Source organism: Temnothorax nylanderi, unplaced genomic scaffold, assembly GCF_030848795.1.
Source record: "Temnothorax nylanderi isolate EJ_2023f unplaced genomic scaffold, tnyl_v1.0 TNYL_tig0048_pilon, whole genome shotgun sequence".
Taxonomy (NCBI): Eukaryota; Metazoa; Arthropoda; class Insecta; order Hymenoptera; family Formicidae; genus Temnothorax; species Temnothorax nylanderi.
Genome location: NW_027249110.1, coordinates 789,433 through 811,616, shown reverse-complemented (window position 1 = coordinate 811,616; position 22,184 = coordinate 789,433). Strand labels below are relative to the sequence as shown.

Below are 22,184 nucleotides of genomic sequence, written 5' to 3'. Positions count from 1 at the left end.
TGTGTGTGTGTGTGTGTAAAATATATATATATATATGAAATATAATATAGATATCGACCCAAAACCCCTAAGACGGGGAGGAAACATGCAACATAATATAGTGTAGCAATATAAGAATGTATAATATAATATAATAGTATATATGTAATAATGAATAGGGTGGAGGGGGCGGGGGCTCTTTCCTTATGACGAGGGGATTGTAAGAATGTGTGGAGTGAGGCATGTGGGTACCTCCAGGATCACTGTTTGTGTCTTGTTTGCGCTTCCTCTTCTTAGTTCGGTTGGTATTTGCGCGGGAAGACCAGTCAGGGTACAGCTGCATGTGCAACTGTCTCTCCCGTCGCGCCAACTCATAATACTTGGCCTGTTCCTCTCGCCCTAGCGCGTGCCACTACCGAGAGAGAACCAAACACTTTTTGTAATTGTGCATGAACCGTGTGTGGACTAAACAATATTTTTAATCAAGAAAAAAGAAAATTCACTAATGCTACTGCCGCCACCCTAATTGCATAAAAATTAGAGTTAGCTCACTTTATTTAGAAATTAATTTTTTATTACTTTTTCGTTATCTATTTCATTATTATTTTTTTCTTAGCAATATATCTCGTTGCCTCATAGCATTTCAGTAACACTGGGGTCCCTACTTTCCGTTTAAAGTGCTAGAAGAACAGCCTAAGTTGTCCCCTCCCCCTCGGTCGCACCGCTATTCGTCGCATGTGGTCGATATTAATAACAACCTAAGGCATACAGGGTGTCTGATAGAGAATACGACCTAGTGAGTAGACGGTAAATAATTTTATTGGAGTACGCGTATGGATGAAAGAGTGAAAAAAAATAACGTTGGCATGTTTATACACTGAAGAAAACGTATTTCTTAAGGACACCATACATAGTTGATGTACTTGCAATCAGTGGAAGATATAATCCTTAAGATATATAAGATATATAATAATAATAATAATAATAATAATAATAATAATATACTGTTTCGGCCAACTAAAAAAATTTTTCTCATTTATTAATTATATTTCACTCTTATTAAAGCGTGATTAAAAAACTGAGAATTACAAATCTGCTGTTAGACGATTGCATTTACGCTTGACGATTCAATTAGGTTTCACTATCTTTCAATTCTTTCGGTGATATGGGTTCTTCATAAAGATATATGTATATATATATAAAACAAAAACCGCAAAATGTTCCTCCAGTGTATTTCCGTTTGCCACCTGCCCCAATTCCTCTCCACGTACGAGTTGCGCCATTGAAATTGTAAAGGGGTATTTCTCCGTTCATTTCACAGGTATGTTGAAATGTGGATGTTTATGAGAACGGGAGAATAGAAGGAGTAGAAATGAATTTTGAAGGAGACGAGGCATCGTCGATGGACAGTTCTCGTTAAATTGCCGTAACACGGTTTATCTTAAAAGGGAAGCGGAGCTGTCGCTCCGTGGCCGTGGTGAGAAAGAAAAACAAAAAGGAGAAAAAATGGTCAGGTCCTCTACCAGACATCCCGTACCTAAGGTTTTGGTTTTCACTCTCGCTCTCATTATCGCATCATCGACAATATTATTTGTCTCGTCTCATTTCTTCTTGTTCACCGAACGAATACCGCTTTAGGGAGTTTGGCCAGATAAAAAAAAAGAGATTGCATTGCATACCGCGAGAGTTCGCGTTGATTTTCTTCCATTTCTTTTTGTTTCTTGTTTCTTATTTTTGTACTTTTCTTTTTTTTTAGTTCTCTGCTGTGCCACATTCCACAATCCCCACAGACAATCCAATCCAATTCAGTTTCAAAAAACGAAAAAATATACATATATGCATATATGTACATATATAAAATATTCAAGAGATATACATATATATGTCGGTAAATAGATATAGCCTGCACGTGGAAAAAGATTGAATGCCAGAAAATCATAATAAATAAATAAACAAATAAATAAATAACGCAAAAAAAGAAACGTACGAAAAAAGAAACGCACAGAGACTTTGATCGTTTCAATCAACCAGTATAAGTATATACTAGCAATTATTATATAATGAATTATTAAGGGCCTGCTGTTCTAGCACTGGAAAGTGGTACCTCCGGTGGGATCTGCGGATCGCTCTTTCTTCCTCTTCTTCTTCTTGCTGCCATATCCGTAGTTATCCCTGGCACTCCAGCCGGGATATCGTTGTTGATGCAGATGGCGCTCCTGCCTGGCCGCCTCATAATACCGCGCCTGCTCCTCCCGGCTTAGCGAGTGCCACTGCGTGTCATACCCCCAAAATTCAGATTCACAGATTCATAGCCTCACAGTATTTATCACCGTGCACCTTCCCCATTATCTCTCCCTCCCTTTCTCTCTCTCCCTCTCCCTCGCTCTCTCTCTCTCTCTCTCTCTTTCTTGCTCGCTCGCTCGCTCGAACTTATCTACCACTAGCGACAAGTGGACAAGTCTATCATTGACTCGTGTGACTCGTCACGTGTCTCACGAGACCCGCAAAAACCACTCTTCGACCCTTCCCCTTTTGCCCCAGCGTTCTTTCTATCAAGGCGAATCTGAGATTTCCTTAGATCCCACCTACAATGCTCTATTCTTACTGAGATACTAGTAGGTACAGTTAGTTAGCTCCGATTAGTAATCCGATAGACGATTCGTTCGACAAAAGCATTATAAATACATGCAGTACTCGTGTATTCAGAACGAAAACTCGTTTGAAATATTTTAATTAACGGTCAACCAATATTTTCTCTTTCTCTATCTCTTAAATGTTAAAACCGGAATACCAAAACTTTTGGTTTCTAATATAAAAATTTATTAATTCAGTAGCTCTAACGTAGTCGGTTCGATATATAAAGAAAATGTAGACTTGAGCAAACTGAGTAAATTGCTGGAAATGAAAATTCTGGTAAGAAACAAATTAGATGTATTTCTCGTCTTTCTCTCCCTGTCCTTCTCTGTTCTCTCCCCCCTCTCTATCTCTCTCTATGTTTACATACATATATATATATATATATATATATATATATATATATGAAATAATTAAAAAATCTTATTCTATTACGAGATAAGAGAAAATATTGACTTTTGCACAATTTAATTATTTTTACATCAGAGTGCAATAGAAAAATTTTATTAACAATCCGAATGTAGCTCAAACATTTTCTATATCTTATTAGCAGATGATAATCATTTATGATATTCGATAAAGAAAGAACTGTTAAATTGGGATAAGCCGACCAAGCCCGAATTTGCTACTCTGATGTAGAAGAATTTACTTCAAGTCTGAAAAATGTTTAGATAGAAGGTTTACTCACTCGTCTTCCCAATATTTGGTTGATCGCGGCACTCTCTTTTAAGGTACACTCTGCCACAACCTTCGCCCTCATCTCCTTCATATACAGCATAAACGCGTTCAAAGGCTTTTTTATATGGGGTTTCTTTTTATCTGTCGAAACAACACAATGAGATGACATGAACCATCTCCACCTCGATAACGTCAGATATTTATGCTTTCGCAGCACCGTGACTATGCACGCAGCACGCGTACCAATTTTACCCGCGTATCCTTACCTTGATTATTTTGTCCCGTGTCCTGAGCTTTCGAATTGTCCGTAGGTAACGACGTGGAGTTTTTCTGCTCTATCGTTGACCTGCAACACACACGTGAGAAAAAATATTCAAGATGAGTTTGTCGGAGGCGATTTACGCTGATTCTGCAAAGTCCATCGATCGCCGTTGCGTATGTGTACCGTTTATTGAAGTAGGACTGTTTAACCTCGGAATTCAGGGGTTCGGATTTCGCGCAGGACAGAGGGTAGGTCGGCGCGGAGTTCTGGGATAGCTGATCAGTCAGGCTCGGCGGTGTCGGCGTCGGCGTCGTGGTCGCGCCGTCAAAGTAGGATGGCGCGGTCGGTGGTAGGGTCAACGGGCTCCTCAGAAAGCTTTGCGGCAGGGGCCAATTCATCTGCTGCCACATGCGATGTCGCGCTTCCACCATCGCCAGTAGCTGCATAAAGTTTTGCTGTTGCTGCTGGCTGGCGTATGGCGGCGGCGCGATGCCGCGCGATGCCGGCGCGCTCAAGCTCGACATCTGCACGAGACTGCTCATGTAGAGCGCGGTCAAGAGTTTGTGATCCGCGGTTGGTAAGCCACCGGACTCGGCGGACTTGACAGCGTCCTGGAATATCGCCATATTATCCTCGATCGCGCTCTCCTCGGCTACGACGGCGAGCGCGTCCTTCTCCTCCTCGTCGATCGACGCCTCCGCAATTTTCACTCCGATCACAGTCCTGGTCGGCCCGCTGTCGTCAGTGTCGTCCTTTTTCATCACCAAGTTCAGCGGCTCCAGGCACTCGGCTGGCTCCATCGCCACATACGGGACTACTGCCTCGTGCTTACTCGCGGGCCCACCGCCCGAGTGATCCAAATCGATCCATGGAACGATCCTAAACGCCACGCGATTACCCGCGCTATTGTTCGACGCTTAATTGTCACGGGACGAACGAGTCGCGATGCACTCTTTCTCTCTCTGTCTCTCTCTCTCTTTCGATGGCACTCTCGAGGGTCTTAGATCATCCCTCTCGCCGCGACCCTCGGCGGCCTCATCTCCCTCCTTCCCTCTTGTTACTCTTGATCGTTAATCCAGCGAAAGAGAATATTGCCCGTCATTCGCGGCATCGCAGGTAGGCAACAAGCTCGTTGGGGTCCAGCCGCGGCACTCGACGAATTTACACTCTCCATTCACATCATCGCGCTCCCGTCGCGCTATAGCGAGCGCGTAAAACGATGGAACGGAACGGGGCCCCGTAAACCGGTCAGCCCGTTGTAAACAGCACGTACGACGTGCGGCGGTGGCGCACACGACGACACTTACGCGCCGTCCGTGATGGTCCGCCAGACGCTGGCGGCAGCCTCGCTCCGCTGGAAGCCTTCGAGACGTACGTGGTTGCCGTCGTATTTGCCGCGCGTCGTCCGCACGTACGACGTGCCTAATGGCAGTGGCACCGTCATCCCTACGCCGTCCTTGATCGCGCCTTCATTTTCGCGCTCGCGCTCGTGCTCGTGCTCGCCCGCCGCCGCTTTGGCAGCGCCAGTCGTTGACGCGACTTCGTCACCCGGCGATTCGTGCGGTGAAATGTCTCCAGGGGCGGCATCCCACGGTCACCCATTCGTCATATCTCTCTCTCGCTCTCTCCGTCCCTGTCTGCCTGCTTTCCGTTCCTCTTCTCTCACCAACCACCCACCCACCCTCCCTCTCTCTCTCTCTTCCCCCCTCCCGCCTCCACCGCCGCCAAGCAGAGGGTTGGTGGCTCTATATACCCACCAAACACCCCGTCTATCTCATCCGACGCCGACGACTATAGCGCGCTCGTTTTGTCGTATCGCGTCCAACACGCACCCTCTCGTCTCGATTTCCAGTGACGTTTATCGCGTACGCCCGCACGAAAACTCTACGCTTTCTCGATATGCGTCGGCAGTCGGCACCTCGCTTTCCCTTCCGATCTCAGGTTCTCCGAATTCTCTCCGCGCGGGTTGCCTTGGGGTATCCTCGCGCGCACGGTATTCCGTATCTCTCTCCCACTTTCCGCCGCGCGTCTCAAACGCGCTCGTTTCTGGCGTCAGCGGAATCACCACCGACCGGTGTTACGACGATTGATTATCGGCGAGTCTGGGGGTGGCCGGGGGAGTGGTGGTGCGGGGTTGCGCGAGGGTGGCATCGCGGGATGGGTGGCATCATCGCGATTCATGGCTCTCGCGGCGATAGAGACAACCCTACCATCAGCCGGTTCTACGATTCTGGGAGCGCAGCGTGGCCGTGGGGGGGATGCAGCGAATATCGCATTCTCCGCGGCCTTCCTCTTCTACGTGCCGCTGCGACTCTTCCTTTTCTGGCGAGTTGTCGTTGTCGCGGCGCTGCCGTCGACGTCGACCACTCATCAGCCTGGATATCCTGCTGCCACTCGCTACTCGCCAGCACTTGCCAGCGGTGCGGCGACCTAGCAGGATGGATCACTTCGATATCGCGACCTTCGTACTTCTCCGAGCAATTTTCTCCTTTTCCTTTCTCGATATATCAGTGTTCCTCTCCGAAGAACTTTGTTCTGCTACGCCTGATTCCATGTATTTCGTCACTCAACGGTCGATGGTGATTTGCACTCGCGCTGACTGATTGCTTCCGTTCTCAAATAATGTCCAAAAATATATTTATCGTCCCCGCCTCATCTGTCTCTGCAAAACACAGCATCCTCACGATTTATTCACCAAGATTGAAACTGAAGGCATCCAATCTGTTCTTTTGGGTAGAGAGTCGAGTGCTTTGTACCACTGATGCGGCAGTAATGGGGATGTAAACGTACAAACGCATACGAATTTCACACGGAGACGCGATGCTACTACTTTCGTGAATGCGTCGCCGATGGATCAGGAAAATGCGTCAGCTGGTCCTTCGTGACGCTTCGCACTTGCGCGCAATGTATATATATATATATACATATATATATATATATATATATATGTGTGTGTGTGTGTGAGCGGGGGGGGGGGGATAAAGAGAGAGAGAGAGAGAGAGCAGAGCGTATGTCGCACGCGTATGACCACGCGTTTTTGTATGCGCGGATGCGGGACGGGCGATCACCCGAGTACTAATGTAAATTAGAAATCTGTTTAAGAGGGTAATGATCAATACATAACTGGCGTCGGTGGCGGCGTCGACGGCGGCAACGTCGGGATAACGGGCGCAGACGCTGTGCAGAGGGAATCATTCGATAAGTGTTATACGTGCTCTCTCGACTACCAAAGGAGTGAAGAGTGAAGAGTGCACGCGACGAGGGGTTCGACCGAACATTCCGGGGTAGTCGAGACGTGCTACCCCCTACGATCCTTGCGCCGCAACTATCCCGTCTCACCCTCGGCACGACGCTTCCTTATCAGCAGACGCGCTGCGTTGGTACGCGACCCGTCTTGCAGTTGTCAGCGCTATTCGAGTATTTTTATCGATTGTCAAGCGAAAACTCAAACCAAGCACGTGGCGCTTACGCAACCCATGGGGTACGATTGAATCGGCACACAATCGTAGGGCGGTTAGGAAGATTCTCGCGGAATTCTACAGAACGTCATCCGGTGGATAATGTCTAGATGGTCAACAATATCCTCGCAGAATGCCACTCGATGATGGATAATGTCGAATTAATAATAAAGTTATCCACTGATTCGTTCATCACACACACACAACAGACTTCTTCTCATAAATAAACTCTAGATTAACTGAGTTGCCATAATCGCAATGTAGTCTTGCAACTATTATATTTATAGTTCCTATAATGCAAGATTACATTCTTAATTATTTAGTTATGTTAATATTCAGCATTGTTTTCTTAATGAAGAAATTGTGGTCTATAGTAGATCTGAACCATTTTCTATGTATATCTTACAATCCAACGACATATGTAGATATGTGTAATCATTTTTTCAAAATATTATTTAACGTCGGCCAAGGTTAAAATTTTCTTTTCATACAAATTTTTTGTATCACTCATTTTATTAACTTGTAGATGACGAGCCGTCGTACAGCCGTTTTGTTCACGCGTGAGTAAAAGACGACGCGCGACGTATTATAAATTAATTACATCCTTGGCGGAGTAATTAATCGATGATGGTACTGCAAGCGCTGGCAGATAAAACCATCCCAAGCGGCAAGTCGGTGAGTTCATTAATTGCCTTTGAAAGTTTATGCCGCATCGTTTCAAAGATTATGGCACTTCTTTGTGCCGCATCTCTCTGTCTCTGTCTCTCTCTCTCTCGCTCTCTTCCTTGTATGTCAAATGTACAACAGTCCTCGTCATGATAATTGATTGTTAGATCATTAACGTAAACGTGGATCGCTCGCAAGTCATTGCTTTAAACGTTTCGAGACTTTCGTGACCGATAGTGATGCCGACGTTCGAAAAACTTGTTCGTGGTAAATCTCGCAAAGTTTATCGAACTGAATGGAAGGACAGGGGATATCGGGTATTAGACGGGAATAATCGATGTCGGCTTTGCTACTGACTGTTCAGATGTCGCCAGCGATACGAAGTTGAGAGTCATAACAAACCTGTGATTGTGATCCAGGGTGGAGTGATCCGCCTTCGGCGCCGAGGATACCAACGCGTGCGACGCTAGAGCGTGTGCGTGCGGACTCAGGCCAGGATGCGGAGGCATAAGGCCTGTTGGTGAAAACCGGTAGAGATCACTGAAAAATCAAAATACAGTTTAATCGAGGAAATTACATTTCAAGTGGTGAAGCTTGGTGAATTAGAGAGAATTAGAGAGAAAACAAGCGAGAAAATGATTTGTATTGATAGTACCAAATATACTTGTACTGACCTTGGTAAACTAGAACTCGTGATGGGTAAACTTGTGGGATATGGACTTCGGAAGCCGGCGTTTGCTGGCGAGATGGGGTACATGCTCGGTGTGTGCCTGTAAATATTCATTTGCAAGTTTTTATCGTTGCCATAAGTGTTTCCGGGACAAGAATTCTCTAATAAAATTATTAAAATATTAGGCTCGTTTTATGTAAAGCTATATGAGAGAATATTGGGCCAACGATATGAGCTAAATATAAGATATCATACTAATATGTAACTTTATTTATAATCGATATAAAATAGACGTTTTCGACTTTATTAAGTCTTCTTCAGTACTAAATTAAAATTTATGAAAATAACAATTAATCGAAACTGAAATATTACAGTTTACCGTACTATACATAATAATAGGTGACACATTGTAAATTAAAAGAAAATTAAAAACATAATAAACACTAAGAAAACACTAATAAAATAAACATTAAGATAAACACAAGAGGCTAAGACAAAGGTGAGAGAACCTTAATGGTCCTTAGTTTAGAATTATAAATTATTACACGATTAAATTGAATTCGACACGTTGAGTTATTTAGTCATTATTTAAAATGAATTAATAATATTTCTTGCTTATTCTACGTTTCCAAACGGAAATAAGATGTGTCTAGAAAAAGTATGTCACGTGAAAATTCAAGTCAATGTTGAAAAAAAGTTGTCCAAAGTAAAAAAAATGTCCAGTGTCAAAATTTATATTAAGATAGTTCTAAGAATGTGGAATAAAGGTTGTATTTGTAGAAAAAATGTTTTTTTCCTCTTTTTCACAGATTAATAGTTGAAAAAATTAACTTACAAGATTGTGGTTAAGTAATTGAATTTAAAAGAGAGTATCTTAACTGATTGTCGTTAGCCTCCTAACATGTAGTCAAACAATGAACTGGGGATATATGTCGCTAAAGATTGATAAGTATAAAATATTAAGTGTAAATAAGATAAAAAACAAAGGACTGTTGATGTTAAAATAAGATATTAGACAGCTCGTCAAGAGTATCAAAATATGCGCTGTTGAGAAACTCGGTGTCTTTAATTGAATTAACTCTATTCTTTTGTTCTTTATGAATTATTTCAGAGAGAGATGAGTCTCTTATGAAAATTCCTTTCAGTATCAAGAACTTTAACATTTTTCCAATCAATGAGATATTTCTTCGATATTTGGACGCTAGTGAAAAATTTTCTAGGAAATTTATTAATCCACTCGTTTCATTGTAACATCGACCGTTTTGTCCTATCCGTATAGCACGAAATTTTTGACAAAATTATGTACAGGGATTTCTACTGTACCTGTAAAACTGTAAAACTGTAGGTAAAATAAATTTTATCTACAATACAATAAAATGAAAATAATTATTTGTAACTGTCGTTAGATTTAAATTACTTTCTTAATCAAACAACTGACCAATTATTGATAGTGACTATAAAAATTGTATGATGGTAATTCAAGTATCGCGAGCAACTCGTTGAGCAAAAACGCTATAATAATAATAATATTGCACAGTATCGATCAGCAGGACAGTTAATTAATTATGACTAACAATGCAAACTGCTTCTCGTAAGAGTAATTAGTTTGTGTCTCCTCGCGAATACGCTGTTCGCATTTCCATTGCCAAGAACGTAGAGACCAGAATTCCATGCACTTCGCGTAATAAAAACGCCGCCGACCTTCTCATTATTGCAAGTGGCCTTCTGTCGCGCTCCACTCCTTCCTTTTCGAGGACGGACACCACCCCTTGAAAACCGCGAGAGCTAAATTCTGTGCACGCGATGTCGACGTCCAACAGTTTTCCGCGTGCTAGGTTCGTCTCGAGCGAGCAAAGATGTTGTGGGTCCTTCTAATTGAGAAGAAGGAGCCTAATCATCCGTGGAAAATCGCAATTTGGGACGACTCAGGCGTAAAGCAAATAACGAGCAGGGGAAACGGCGGCTTCGAGCGAAAACCTGATCGTAAGGACCTGTCTCCTCGCGAAAAGAGGGTGACGTCTATGAGGACTACGAGGATGAGGCAAGGTTCCGTATCGGATGTAATAGACCGGAACTGAGAGGACGACTGACCAAAGCAGCCCACACCTATCCAATGTCCAGATTTGTTCAGATAACTGAACCAGAATGTGAATACGTCGCGATTATCTGTGCGTCTTACTTTAAAGATCCTCGATAATTTCGCGATTGGCATTGCGAGAAAGATCAGAAGCCGCTAATAAAAAATTTCACCTTTAAGCGTCGTGAAAATCGTTACTAACGAGATCAGTGAGCATATTTTGAACCAGAGAAACCCTGACGACGTTTATCATGCAAATCCGCACACTTTACAATAAAAGAGAATTTATTCTAAAGCGAAAAATTTATCGAGAGGAGGCTCGTCATGTAACGTTCTCCGTTTTTGCTGATACTTTTATGAATATTTAGCAGCCTTTGTGCACAATTCGCGATATGCGATCTGCGTTGAGTGTCGAGCGATTTTAAATCACCAAGAATCGCTTCGGCGCGCGATCGAAATCCGATGCTCTCCATTACTTTTCATTTGCGTTACTGTGAAACGCAAATCGATTATTTAACACGTAATTAATATAAAATATAATATAACGTGTGTGTACACACACACACCACACACACGCACGCGCGCGCGCACAGGAGTGTAAAACGATTCTTGTTCTATGGATGTCGCGTACGCGTTTACATCGCGAAATTGAATATCGCTCTCATCATACACATTCAGTTGAATATATGTTTGATTAAAATTGAAATAATATTACGTTATATTGTAATGCAACCAATCGCAGAATAACATGGATATAATTGTATTACATTAAATTGAAGCTTTTATGAAACTATAATATATTGTTTTTATACAGATATAAGAGAACGAAGAAAAAGTGTCTGACGTAAAATTCTCTCCTTTAATAAATATGTTTTCACTTACCAGGAAGCGACTTGCGTCATTTCCGGACTAAGCATGGGGTATGCGTACTGGCCCGTCGAAAAGGGGTACATTGGTGCTCTCGTGAGACCTATAACAATAAAAATGAAATATCATTCTTTCATTCAATGTCGAATATAACTGATAAAATGGTTTTTCCTCGATTTAACCCTACATCCTTTTATCCATATATTCAGATTTTTCTGTTATGTAGAATCGCTAGATACTTATGTTTAGTACTCTTCGGAAATTTTATCCGTCATCTCTTTTTATTTTCATTCTTACGCTTGTATTTCGTTGACACAACCGAGGCTGAAACCTCCGCAAATTAATGTGCCGATGCCGATGTTAGAGCGAAGAATAAATCTACCGCACATCTCGTACCCGGGATTAACGGCGTCATAACGCGTTTAATCTATCATTAGCCAGCAGCGTGACCAATTTTACGGTCACTAAGTGATGACGTTCAATTGAATCGCGGTGAGATCGCGAAAGACCGAACCGGTAACGAGCGGGTGCACGGAGGTTTCTGTATTTGTGCATCGCAGCAAACACAAGCGAATTTCATTGCAGGATGCATTTTTCTGGTCATTAATTAAGGAAAGCTTATTACTTATTTTTTCTATATATGAGATGAAAGTTTCATCTATCTCTTATTATAAATATTATAAAAAATAAGATCAAATATCGCGAAAGACCGAATAGTATGCGTGCCATTTGCAGAGAATAGAAGCTTTTTTATTATCATAAGTATTATAAGTTATTAATATTATTGTTATTGTGAAATATTAAAAACTATTGCAGTTTTCGATATTGCAATACGCACGTACTGATGAATAACTTGACATATCCGTGTATAAATATTATCACGACGAGATCAAAGAAACGCGCGATTGAACGAGAAAAGAAAACTATACTTTTAATATATCGCATAGGTTTGCACTACAAACACTCAAAGCGACGGAGGTCGAGTTTTCTCTCTTTCGTGGCGAGAGAACGGAGGACATTGATCAGCGTGCGCGGCCGCACCCTCTGTAACTAGCACCCGACACGAAGTGAAATACACACGCCATCGGGATCGTCGTCCAGAGAACAGTCGTTAATGAAATTTAACGCCGCGTAACTCATCCTGGACAGACGAATGAACGGTATCGATATCAATCCGATTTTTACATAATTACGATCGATCAAGTCTGCTTAGTCTACGTTACATTGATAATGAGATTGTACGGGACATTCCACACTAGAAATTTGCTGAGCCCCAAAAACACAATTATTTGATTGTTTTTAAATGCAAAACATTCAAAGATATTGCTAAGTAATTATATATTTTTGCTAAACAATAATAAAATAATAATTTGCAAATTTAATGCACCAACTAAATTGTTTTTCTGTTAAACTTGCAATGAAAAACTTGCAATTTTAATAAGAGTACGCATAATCCCCTCATTCCAAAGGAAGGTTCGAAAAGAACCTGCAGAAGAGTTTAAAATTACTCGGATAACAAATTGTAAAATTATACATTTACATGGCTATCGTAGGTTGAATAACGGACAAGGTATAATATATCGCTTTTACATCGGTATCTAATGTAACTAGTACGTGCCGCGGAACTGATCGCGGCTTCAAGAGAGCCCGGGAAATGTTGGGCGCGGATATAAGTGGGGTGCCTTTGGCGAGGCGAAGTGTAATTGGCTTCATAAGGGTCGACGAGAAGCGCCCGGAATATCGGCAAGCCTGAAACCGCTTGACGAGGCCAATACGTCTCTCTCTCTCTCTCACTCTCTCTTGATGCTATTCTCTTTTTCTCTTTATATGTCATTCGACATAGTATACGCGAACGGATTGCATAGACTCTCCAGCCTGTTTCCATCCTGTTCCTTTTTGCGTTTTGCGGGCGAACATGTCCCGAAGGCATATTCCCCGTGACAATCTCTTCTCTCTCGTCCCCTCGCGCGTGCTGAAATCGGTCAACGCGTGGTTTTCCCCGGATAGGGCCACTCTCAGTCTCCCCAACTCTATAATGACTGTCGACCGATCGACCGTAAAGAGATCGGACTTCCGTCTCTGGAATACCGTTTGCGTTTAGATAACGAAGCGCGTCTACACTTGGCAAAAACAATTGCGACTTTAAACGATCGTGAGCTATATCCTACTTTTGACTACTTGTCGCTCTACGCATGTAAGTGGATCCTTGAACAGCGAAATGCAAAGGTCAAACTTACATTTCTTTTTAAATAATCAGATTAGTCGAACAATGTTCTATTTTCTAATTTGTATTCTTTTTTATTGAGAAAATTTGATCCATCTTTTGAGAAATCAGTATATTATTTTTATTTTGCGACATTATTTGTAATACCGACAGAAAAAGATAAAATTCGACGACGTATATAAAACTCGCGGATGCTAGGGGTTTTTTTGTACAATGGAGCTACTTTCGATCTTCGCATAACGACGATTAGCCACTCGACTGTAACGAGACCGGCTCCCACTCGGCCCCGGGCTTTTAATCTCATTTGAATAACGAAGCACACTCGAGCCCGTGAAAACAATGGCTGCCGAAACGAAATTTAATCCCACGTAAAAGTAATAATCCGATATTTTATCTTGCGCGCGAATTTGTGAGCCACGTGCAACACGATATATTCGTCTACGTCGCTTTGGGTATAAATCATGAAACAAATTACACATTATGTGTACCTATATATAAACATTCTAAAATTTTAATACATTATTAATAAGTTATAGTTTATTATTTACTTCTTGATTTTAACCACCTTCCTTTTATATATATGAAAAGATTTTAAGTTTAATATTATATCTATGATAAGACATAGAATAAGACAAAATCAAAAACTAAAATCTCTCATATTCAAACTTTCGGGTAAGCGGATGGGAACAGGCAAAATTAAAATCGAGCAAGCACGACTTAATCTCAGTTAACGATAAAAAGGGGTTGAAGATGAGGCCGTTTCAACGCTGATTAGATCTAAACGTGTACTCGATAGAATAGAAAGGCTATATTCGTCTAATAAGATGTTCGAGAGAGTACTAGGAATTGGGAGCACATTTACAAAAAAGCAGATAAAAGAGAGGGGGAGGGGATGAAAAACATAGGAGAAACAGAGAGGGAAGACAACGAAGAACCAAGAAGATGTGAATGAGAGAACGAAGGAATAGGAGAATAGCGGAAAGGGGTGCCTCGTAATATCCTGACGAGTCCGTGGATTCCGTCATGTGTGCTTAATCACTTTCCAGTTGACTCGGCAGTCTGCAACCCCATTATCGGCATCTCACCATCCGGAAAATTACTCTTTTATTCTCGAACAACTCAGGTTTCCGATGTTCCGTGTACCGCGATATTCTCTCTTTCTTTCTTTCTCTCCTTCTTCTCCCATTTGTCCGCTTCACTCTTTTCCTGCTTCCATCCAAGTCGATTTTAACTCGACCGGTGCTCGAGAGTTCTTTTTTCCAACTGCTTCTCGTAGCTTCGCCCAACCCCGCAAGCGAATTCGTCTATTTCGCTCTATTAAACCTTATTGTCGTGAATTCTACCCGTCCGGCTTCCGGAAACCGGTAGTACAAGCTCGGAAACTGAATGGGTGCAGTGAAAATAAGAGCGGAAGCGGTGAAGTAGTGTGAAAAGAAACAAAGCAGAAATTCTCTCTCTCTCTCTCTCTCCTCTCCTTTTTTTTTGAGAAATTTTATCTACTAATAAATATCAAAATTTTATTAACATTTCATTCCTTTCTTCCTTTTAGTTTTTAAAAGGTAATTCAATCGGTTAAACAAAAATTTAACGACGTTGAAATACCATAAAGAATAAGAAATACGCAAAATAATTTTTACGAATGGTTTTTTTGAAGATCAAACATTTTATAGAAAATTCTAGATATAGCGCATCAAGAGCTTTATCAAAAAATATTTTGTTTTAAACTAATTTGAATAAAAAAGTTATTTGTTTTCGTACAACGAAATCATGAAATTAATACTACATCTATTTCTCTCTTGCACTTAATCGACAGAATAAGAGATTTGTATTGAGAATTCTTTGAGAAAAAAGTAAAACATAATCTATTAAAATTCTAAATATGAAATTACTATTATTGTTCTCAGAAGATAAGAAAGGTAATCCTAGAAAAATAAAGATTATAAAAGTCAAAACAGCATAACTGTCAGCAATAGGAAGTAGTAGAGTGCGCATCGATAATAAAGATTTAATAAGAAACTTGTACAAGTGCAGACGATGTAAAAGGGTGTACGTGTTATTGCGATTGTTTGCCTAAAGATCCGTGATTGACCCATGTATACATTCCGAGGATGTAAAAAAGAAAACGTATACAGACGGAGGATTAATTATTGACTTATAAAGGTTGTTATTAGCGAACTTTATACATATACTCTGCATACTCGGATTGCAAAATAGAGGCCGTTGTTAATTGTAAAATGCTGCTGAAGAATAATCTGAATAACGCATTTTTTCCATATAGCATTGATGGGGCAAAATATAGACCAAGTTAGAATTAGTAAAAAAAAATCAAGAAAAAAGAACAGATGGATCTTGCTCATTTTCAAAAACTAAAAAATGCGAAGATCTGCACGGAGAGAAGCACAAAGTGAAGAAACGCGAGAAAACCTGAGGAGGTGAGAAAAAAGTGAAAAAGACATGAACATTAGTGAGAGAACAAGAAAAGAGAAAATGAGGAAGAGGAAACATGACAGATAAAAGAGAAAGAGAGTAGTTAAGCGGATCAATGGCGAAGTCTTGATGAAACGGAACGCCGGGATTGGTAGCCATATCCATATCCCCATTCTTTTTACATCTCACTCTCTCCTATCTTTTCATCTCCATTACTAGTTCACTTTCTTTCTCCGTTCGCTCTCTTTTATTGTTCTTTATCATGGAATTCTTTTTAATTAAATACATGCAACGGAGATCGAAAAGTGAAGCTAATTAGAAATATACGTATATCCATGCATGGAAGAGAGAAAATCATGGAATTGCACAAATCGAAAACAAAGGAAAGGACGAGGAAGAGGGAGAGGCGGATAAAAAAAGAAAAAAGAGAAGCGGATAGAAAGAGAAACAAGAAAGTAGAGAATGGACACGGAGATTACGAACGGGGTAGTGTACGGAGCAGATGAGGAGATAAGGCACGGAGCAAAGAGTAAACGGGAAGAAAAAGGAGTTAGAACCGCGGTACTTGACTGTCTGGTGGCGGGGGAGAGAATGGGCGAATATGTGATAGGTTCGGGAAAGTATTGAAAATGGGGAGATTGTCGTTCCGAAGTAGCAAAGGAAAGGGCACGAGACAGGGTGAGGTCGAGTCTCGATTCAGTTCGCGAAGAGTAGAGACGGAATGCTCCCTTGTTTGCAAGACAAAGAACCTGAGCCGCCGCGCATGCATAAATGCTATCAACATCTGCATACTTCAGAGTATAGGGGATAAAGAATATCTTATTCGTACTTGTTTATAGATAAAATGATAGGAAAACCCTTGAAGTTTCTTCACAAAAAATATATTATAAAAGTATGTAAAGCGATGAAAACTCTATCCTAAGGTAAATCAGTAGGAGCGATGTTTAAGCTCTTCCAGTGATGACGCTACTTCGAAACTTCTCAAGGTCGCATCTAAGAGCGTTGATAGTGTATCAATAGTAGAACCTTCACGATAATTCGAAGTTGATAGAAGAAGGAAGCGTTCCAAGGATAAACTGAGAACAGAAACTAAATAGGCGGGTAGAAACTACCTTGGCCCAGAGGAAGGGTGCATGCTTGACTAGTTAGCCTAATGATGAGTCCATCTCTACTCTTATATTTTATGCCAGTTTCCCCTTTCTCTCTCTCTCTCTCGCAGAACATCTTTGAAGATTATGCCACCCCCTTCATAGCCTCCATTTGAATCCAATATCATCGTGCCTCTTGACTTGATAAGAAATATTCCTTCAATTAGAAGCTAGGGTATTGGCGCAGACTTTTTAACTGGACTTGACTCGAGAGCATCGAAAATACGCTCGTGATTCCCGAGAGGGAATAGAATACTTGACAGTAATGACAGTAAGGACGTGCTCTGCAACATCAATCTGTATATTCAGAGACTTATTGTTAGACTTGATATCAGTGGTTTGCCAATACGGATTGCTTTGTTCATTGCAGATTTATTCATACATTAATAGCAATTCAGTGTTTCGTCTACCGAATTGCTGTAACAAAGATTAACGTATGTTAACGCGGTCACAAACGGTTTGCGCAAAGGCCAGGTACAAGCTGGACTCGCTTGGGTCGGGTTGTAACGGCCATGTTAATATTTGCGCAGCTCGATACAATAAAATTATATATAAAGCTCTCTCTCGACGGGGCGGAGCGTGTCGATTACGCGAGCGGGACGAGAAGTATTCCATCAATTACAATTCGAGAGGAACGTCAATATTTGGCCGGACAATAGCGGATTAACTTCGTGAAAGAATTGTTGATTCAACCGATACGCATTGGGGATATCGAGACTGTGCGGCGTATTGTCAGTAGTTGAAAGTTCATGTTGAAAGCGCGTGCGTCGAGAGAGATTTTATATTATCAACGGCTGTATATTTGCGATCAAGATATTTTGCAAAACGTAATAATACGTAAACGTAATTGATATATCGGTTAAAAATATATAAATCTGTGATTTTTGATTGTCAATGTCATTATGTTACTTCCATAAAAGTGATATTTTGCACACTTTACGACAGTAACGACGAAATATGACAAAAGTGCCGAATTTATTTTCAGCAATAACCAAATATATCAAATATACGCAATTTATTAACTTATCAGCGAAAAGGCATCTTTTAACAATTTGCAATTCCTCAATTACGTACGGCACAAAAATTACGATACGTCAAACAATTTTGATTGTCAAACAGATTAAAAGATGCAACAACTTTTGCAAAATCTTTCGACTTAATTCGAACAAAAGAGATTAAAGTAAGGTCAAACGAGAGAAATTGACCTGTAAAAATTGTCGTGACTCAAAACAGTTCTAGAGATATGTGGATACGTCTATTCTAATAAGTGGCTGATAACAAAAAGTACTTACCAGCCGCAGCGGCCGCTTTACCCGCGTCCAATGCGCCATAGGGGGGTATACCCATATGGGCGGGAGGTGGTTGCGTCAAGTGTTCCCCGTTCGGGCAGAAGAAGGGCAATCCACCTGGATGCGTCGCTGCCAGGCCCATCTTGCTTGCCTACAAAATAAGAATCTTTATTTAACGTATAACTAGGTATTATATACTGTTTCATTTAATAATATCTCGGTATATCAAATTGTATCAATACTTTAGTGCGAGAGCGATTAATGTTATTCTGTAATTTCGCTGAACATCAAAGAGAAGATATTTAGAGTTGTTATTGCTGAATATATATTTATATTATATTCGGCACAAAAGCGTAGATCAAACTCCCGAAATCTTTGAATTGTTAACATTTATTAATAAGACATTATTAAATAATAATGTACGTAATAATCTATATTCTATATCTAGGTGGCTATTTTCGCGAGCATCGTTAATCCTTATCGTTATGTCGATAAAAATTGCATTTTTTATCCGCTGCTTACATGTTACATGTTTTATCCCACACGCACATGCATGATATAGGTAGTGTAAACTGCTACGTTAATTCGAATACGAATCGCACGAGTTCAGGCAGTAACGTCAACGGCAGTAACGTAAAAGGTGCAAGGATAACGCCAAGGATTTACAGTTCACGACTCTTGAAAGAAACACGATATCCAATTCGATTCGCTCCAAAGGGGAGCTTATCGAGAAGTGCTTATAGAGGACCAGCTCGAGCGTTAATTTGCAAAGACCGTGTGCGGGATTGCGGAGGGAGGAATGTACTTCTCGAGGCACGAGGGTTCGTTCAACCTTTCCGTGCATTCGTCTCGACGCGACGTATCGTCGAAATCGAGTGCCCTCCTCAAGGATAGTAGCGTAACCCACCCCACCACTTGTTCAACCTCCCTTACCCTCTAGTCGCTCTTTGTCAAGTGACAGTCGATGAAATTAGTTCAATCTGCTCGTAAGCTCGCGAGATCGCGCACGGTTCCCTGGGCTCTTCGCCGTCTCTCTTCTTCCATTCTCCTTCTTCCGTTTCTCTTCTTCGTCCCGCGAACGATCGATATATAAAGGCTCTCGACAGATCGTCTCTTATCAGCCGCGGTGCTTACCATAAGTGCGGCGGTATCGCGCATCGATCTGACCGCCAGTAGAAGTCCTGGATCGAGAGGTTCTCTTTCCATCCAGGTTAGTACTCTCGAGAGGAGTCCGACAGCTTCCCCGGCGGTAGGCTCGTCCTCGCCGTCATCCTCTTCGACACCGTCGTTCTTCTTCCCGTCTTCATCCTCGTCGTCATTGCGATCCAACCATTTATCAGTCTCTATCTCGATCTTCACCCGGCAGTGCTCCTCATCCGGTTCTCTCTTCCTAACGAAACGCGCCAACGCGCTCTCCTCGTCAAGGATCCAACTACCGAGTTCGTCATCGGTGATTTCGAGTCCGACCTCCCTGGCGAGGCTCTGTAGCTCGATGAGCAACATTCTATCCTCTTCCTGATCGACCGCGTGGATTCTGGGTGGTAACATGGCGCCGTTGCATCCCGCGAGCGGATGATCCTCGCGATCGCGTGGCAACGTCCAGCTTCGAGCGAAAGTCTCCGATCGAACACTGAGCCAGGCGCGATGAAGATCCGCGAACGCTTCCTTTAGCGTGAATCTTTTTAGATAGGCGTCCAATCGGTGATCGGCCTCTTCCTCGGGCAAGCCCAAGATCGAAGGGAATTTATCGCGGTAAACGCCACAGCGGGCTCTCGATAATATACCGGTAGCCAGGCGCACTCTCAACTCTCGAACCACCAATCGCGTTTCCATGCAGTCCTTGGGTACAACGAATAATCGTACAAGACCGTCCGCGGCGACGCAGTCACCTTCCGGTGGCAAGTAATCGGCACTCTCGGCTACCAGCACGGCGCCGTCCGGATGCATCGCCATTGCCGTGACAGCGAATTCGCGGTGAAACCACCATAGAAAGAGATCGGCGGTTAAAGAACCCCTGCCGCCACCGGCGTACACCACCGGTTGGCTCAGCATGTTGACCCTGCGTAGACAACGTGGTCGCCAGTGACGGCCCGCCACCAACAATCGTGTCCGGTGGTGACCCTCGTGATCCGCCGCCCCCACCACCCACACCCGCTCGCCGCTACGCGTCGTGTCGCGATTTCCGACGCTGCCGTCGTCGCCGCCACCGCCACCACCGCCACCGCCGCCACCACCACCACGCCGTTTACCCGGCAGATCCCGCCAATCTAGGTAGCAAACATGGGCGAGGTAGATTCGACTACGGTCGTAGTTTTCCAGAGCACTTCTCAGCCTCTCGAGGGCAGATGAAGAGGACGATACGTGCGCGACGCCGTGATCGCCACCATGGCCGCGCGGCGTTGTCGCCGTCCGGCAAGATGTGGAGGACGTGGACACGGGGGAGGGGAATGGCGACGAGGTAGACACGGTGATCGAAGAGGAGGAGGAGGAAATCGACACCGACGTCGTCGTCTCCGTCGCTCCATGAGTCGTCCCGCCGTCGTTCCGTCTTGTTCCCGCAGCGTTCTGTCTCCGCTTCCCAATCCCGCCGTCGCTCCGATCGGGAGTGCTTCGCCTGCTTCTGACCGCTGGCTTGATCGCTAACGGATCGCTCGTGACCGACGAGGTGGAGGATGTCAAGGACCGTGCTGGCGACGAGGTGCTCGACGGCGGAGAGCTCGAGCGACGCGAGGACGCGCAAGAAGACGGCGAGGAGAGCGCCGGCGGCGACGACAACGATGTCGAGGAGCATGAGGTGCCGGCGGTGGCCTTGTCGGTGTTTCTCGCCGGTCGAGGCTTCCTCCCCGCGACGTGTCTCTCGCGTCGTCGCTGCCTTTCCGGATAACGATGCACCGGGGTACCGTTTTCACGGGCTGGCTCGGAGCTGCTCTCCAGGGACTGGCGCATGCGCCCAATCCACTGCGATCGACCCTCGTTGCACGCCGCGGCCGTTGTTACCGCGGACTTGTCCATTCTTGCTGTTGCGACTGCCGTTCCGCTTGACGTCACCGTCGTCAACGTCGTCGTTGTCGTCAACGTCGTCGTCGTCGTCGTCGTCATCGTCGCTGTGATCGTCTCCGTCTCCGTCTCCGTCGTCGCCGTCGCCGTCGCCATCGCCATCGCCATAGTCGTTCCCTCGGTTTCCACAAGACCCAGGGAGACGTGCTGCTGATCGCGCACTTGGCGCCCCTTGGTGGCTACTTTGCTGATACGCGCGCACTTGCCGCCACGAGGCGGCATCGCACGATCCAAACGCATTCGCGGCCACCTCGTAATCACTCAAGTACATCCGCGTTTAGCGAGAGTTAAACGGAAATCGACTCGTCGTCGTATCGCGAATCCGAATCATCCGACGGACGTGGGGCGAACAGCGAACGGCGAACTCGCGGCTGATCTCGGGGAGCCCGCGCTCATCGTGCGCTCAGAGAGAGAGCGCGCGCGCGCGCGCGAGCGCGATCCGTTCATGTACGGCGCGCCGGCATCGCCTACAACCGAGCGATGACTGAGCGAGCGGCCGCGACGCGACCGTCAAAGGCCGGAGCGGGAACTAGAAGGCTTTGATGTACCGCCGCCCCGGCGCGCACAAAGCGAAAGCGGCTCCGAGCTCCGACTCGTTGGTTGGCACGGTACGCGGGGGAGGGGACGAGGACGAGGCACGAGGCGGCATGCGGGGGAGCGAGGGAAGTCGAAGCGAGCTGCGAGATAACAGGAACGCGCGGCCGAGCGCGAGTGGTGGTGGCTGCGGTGGTGGCGACTGGCGACTGGC

At 43.8% G+C, this 22,184-nt stretch overlaps 1 protein-coding gene across 5 annotated transcripts in view; it reads right to left on the bottom strand.

The window, feature by feature from the left end:
• LOC139772323 (protein pangolin, isoforms A/H/I/S) overlaps positions 1 to 22,184 on the bottom strand; it is a 172,659-nt gene that overhangs the window by 11,529 nt on the left and 138,946 nt on the right. Inside the window, exons 1-8 of one of the 5 annotated variants that reach the window (XM_071705935.1) lie at positions 19,514 to 22,179; positions 18,383 to 18,530; positions 11,307 to 11,394; positions 8,352 to 8,447; positions 8,080 to 8,217; positions 3,558 to 3,637; positions 3,302 to 3,432; positions 2,084 to 2,249 (exon numbers count right to left, since the gene is read on the bottom strand). In XM_071705935.1, the coding sequence (XP_071562036.1) occupies positions 2,084 to 2,249; positions 3,302 to 3,432; positions 3,558 to 3,637; positions 8,080 to 8,217; positions 8,352 to 8,447; positions 11,307 to 11,394; positions 18,383 to 18,530; positions 19,514 to 21,676 (3,010 nt within the window). In that variant the 5' untranslated portion in view covers positions 21,677 to 22,179. Of the gene's footprint in view, positions 1 to 231; positions 392 to 2,083; positions 2,250 to 3,301; positions 3,433 to 3,557; positions 3,638 to 8,079; positions 8,218 to 8,351; positions 8,448 to 11,306; positions 11,395 to 18,382; positions 18,531 to 19,513; positions 22,180 to 22,184 lie in introns of those variants that run through there. The other 4 variants (XM_071705936.1, XM_071705932.1, XM_071705934.1 and 1 more) reach the window with 4 other exon arrangements.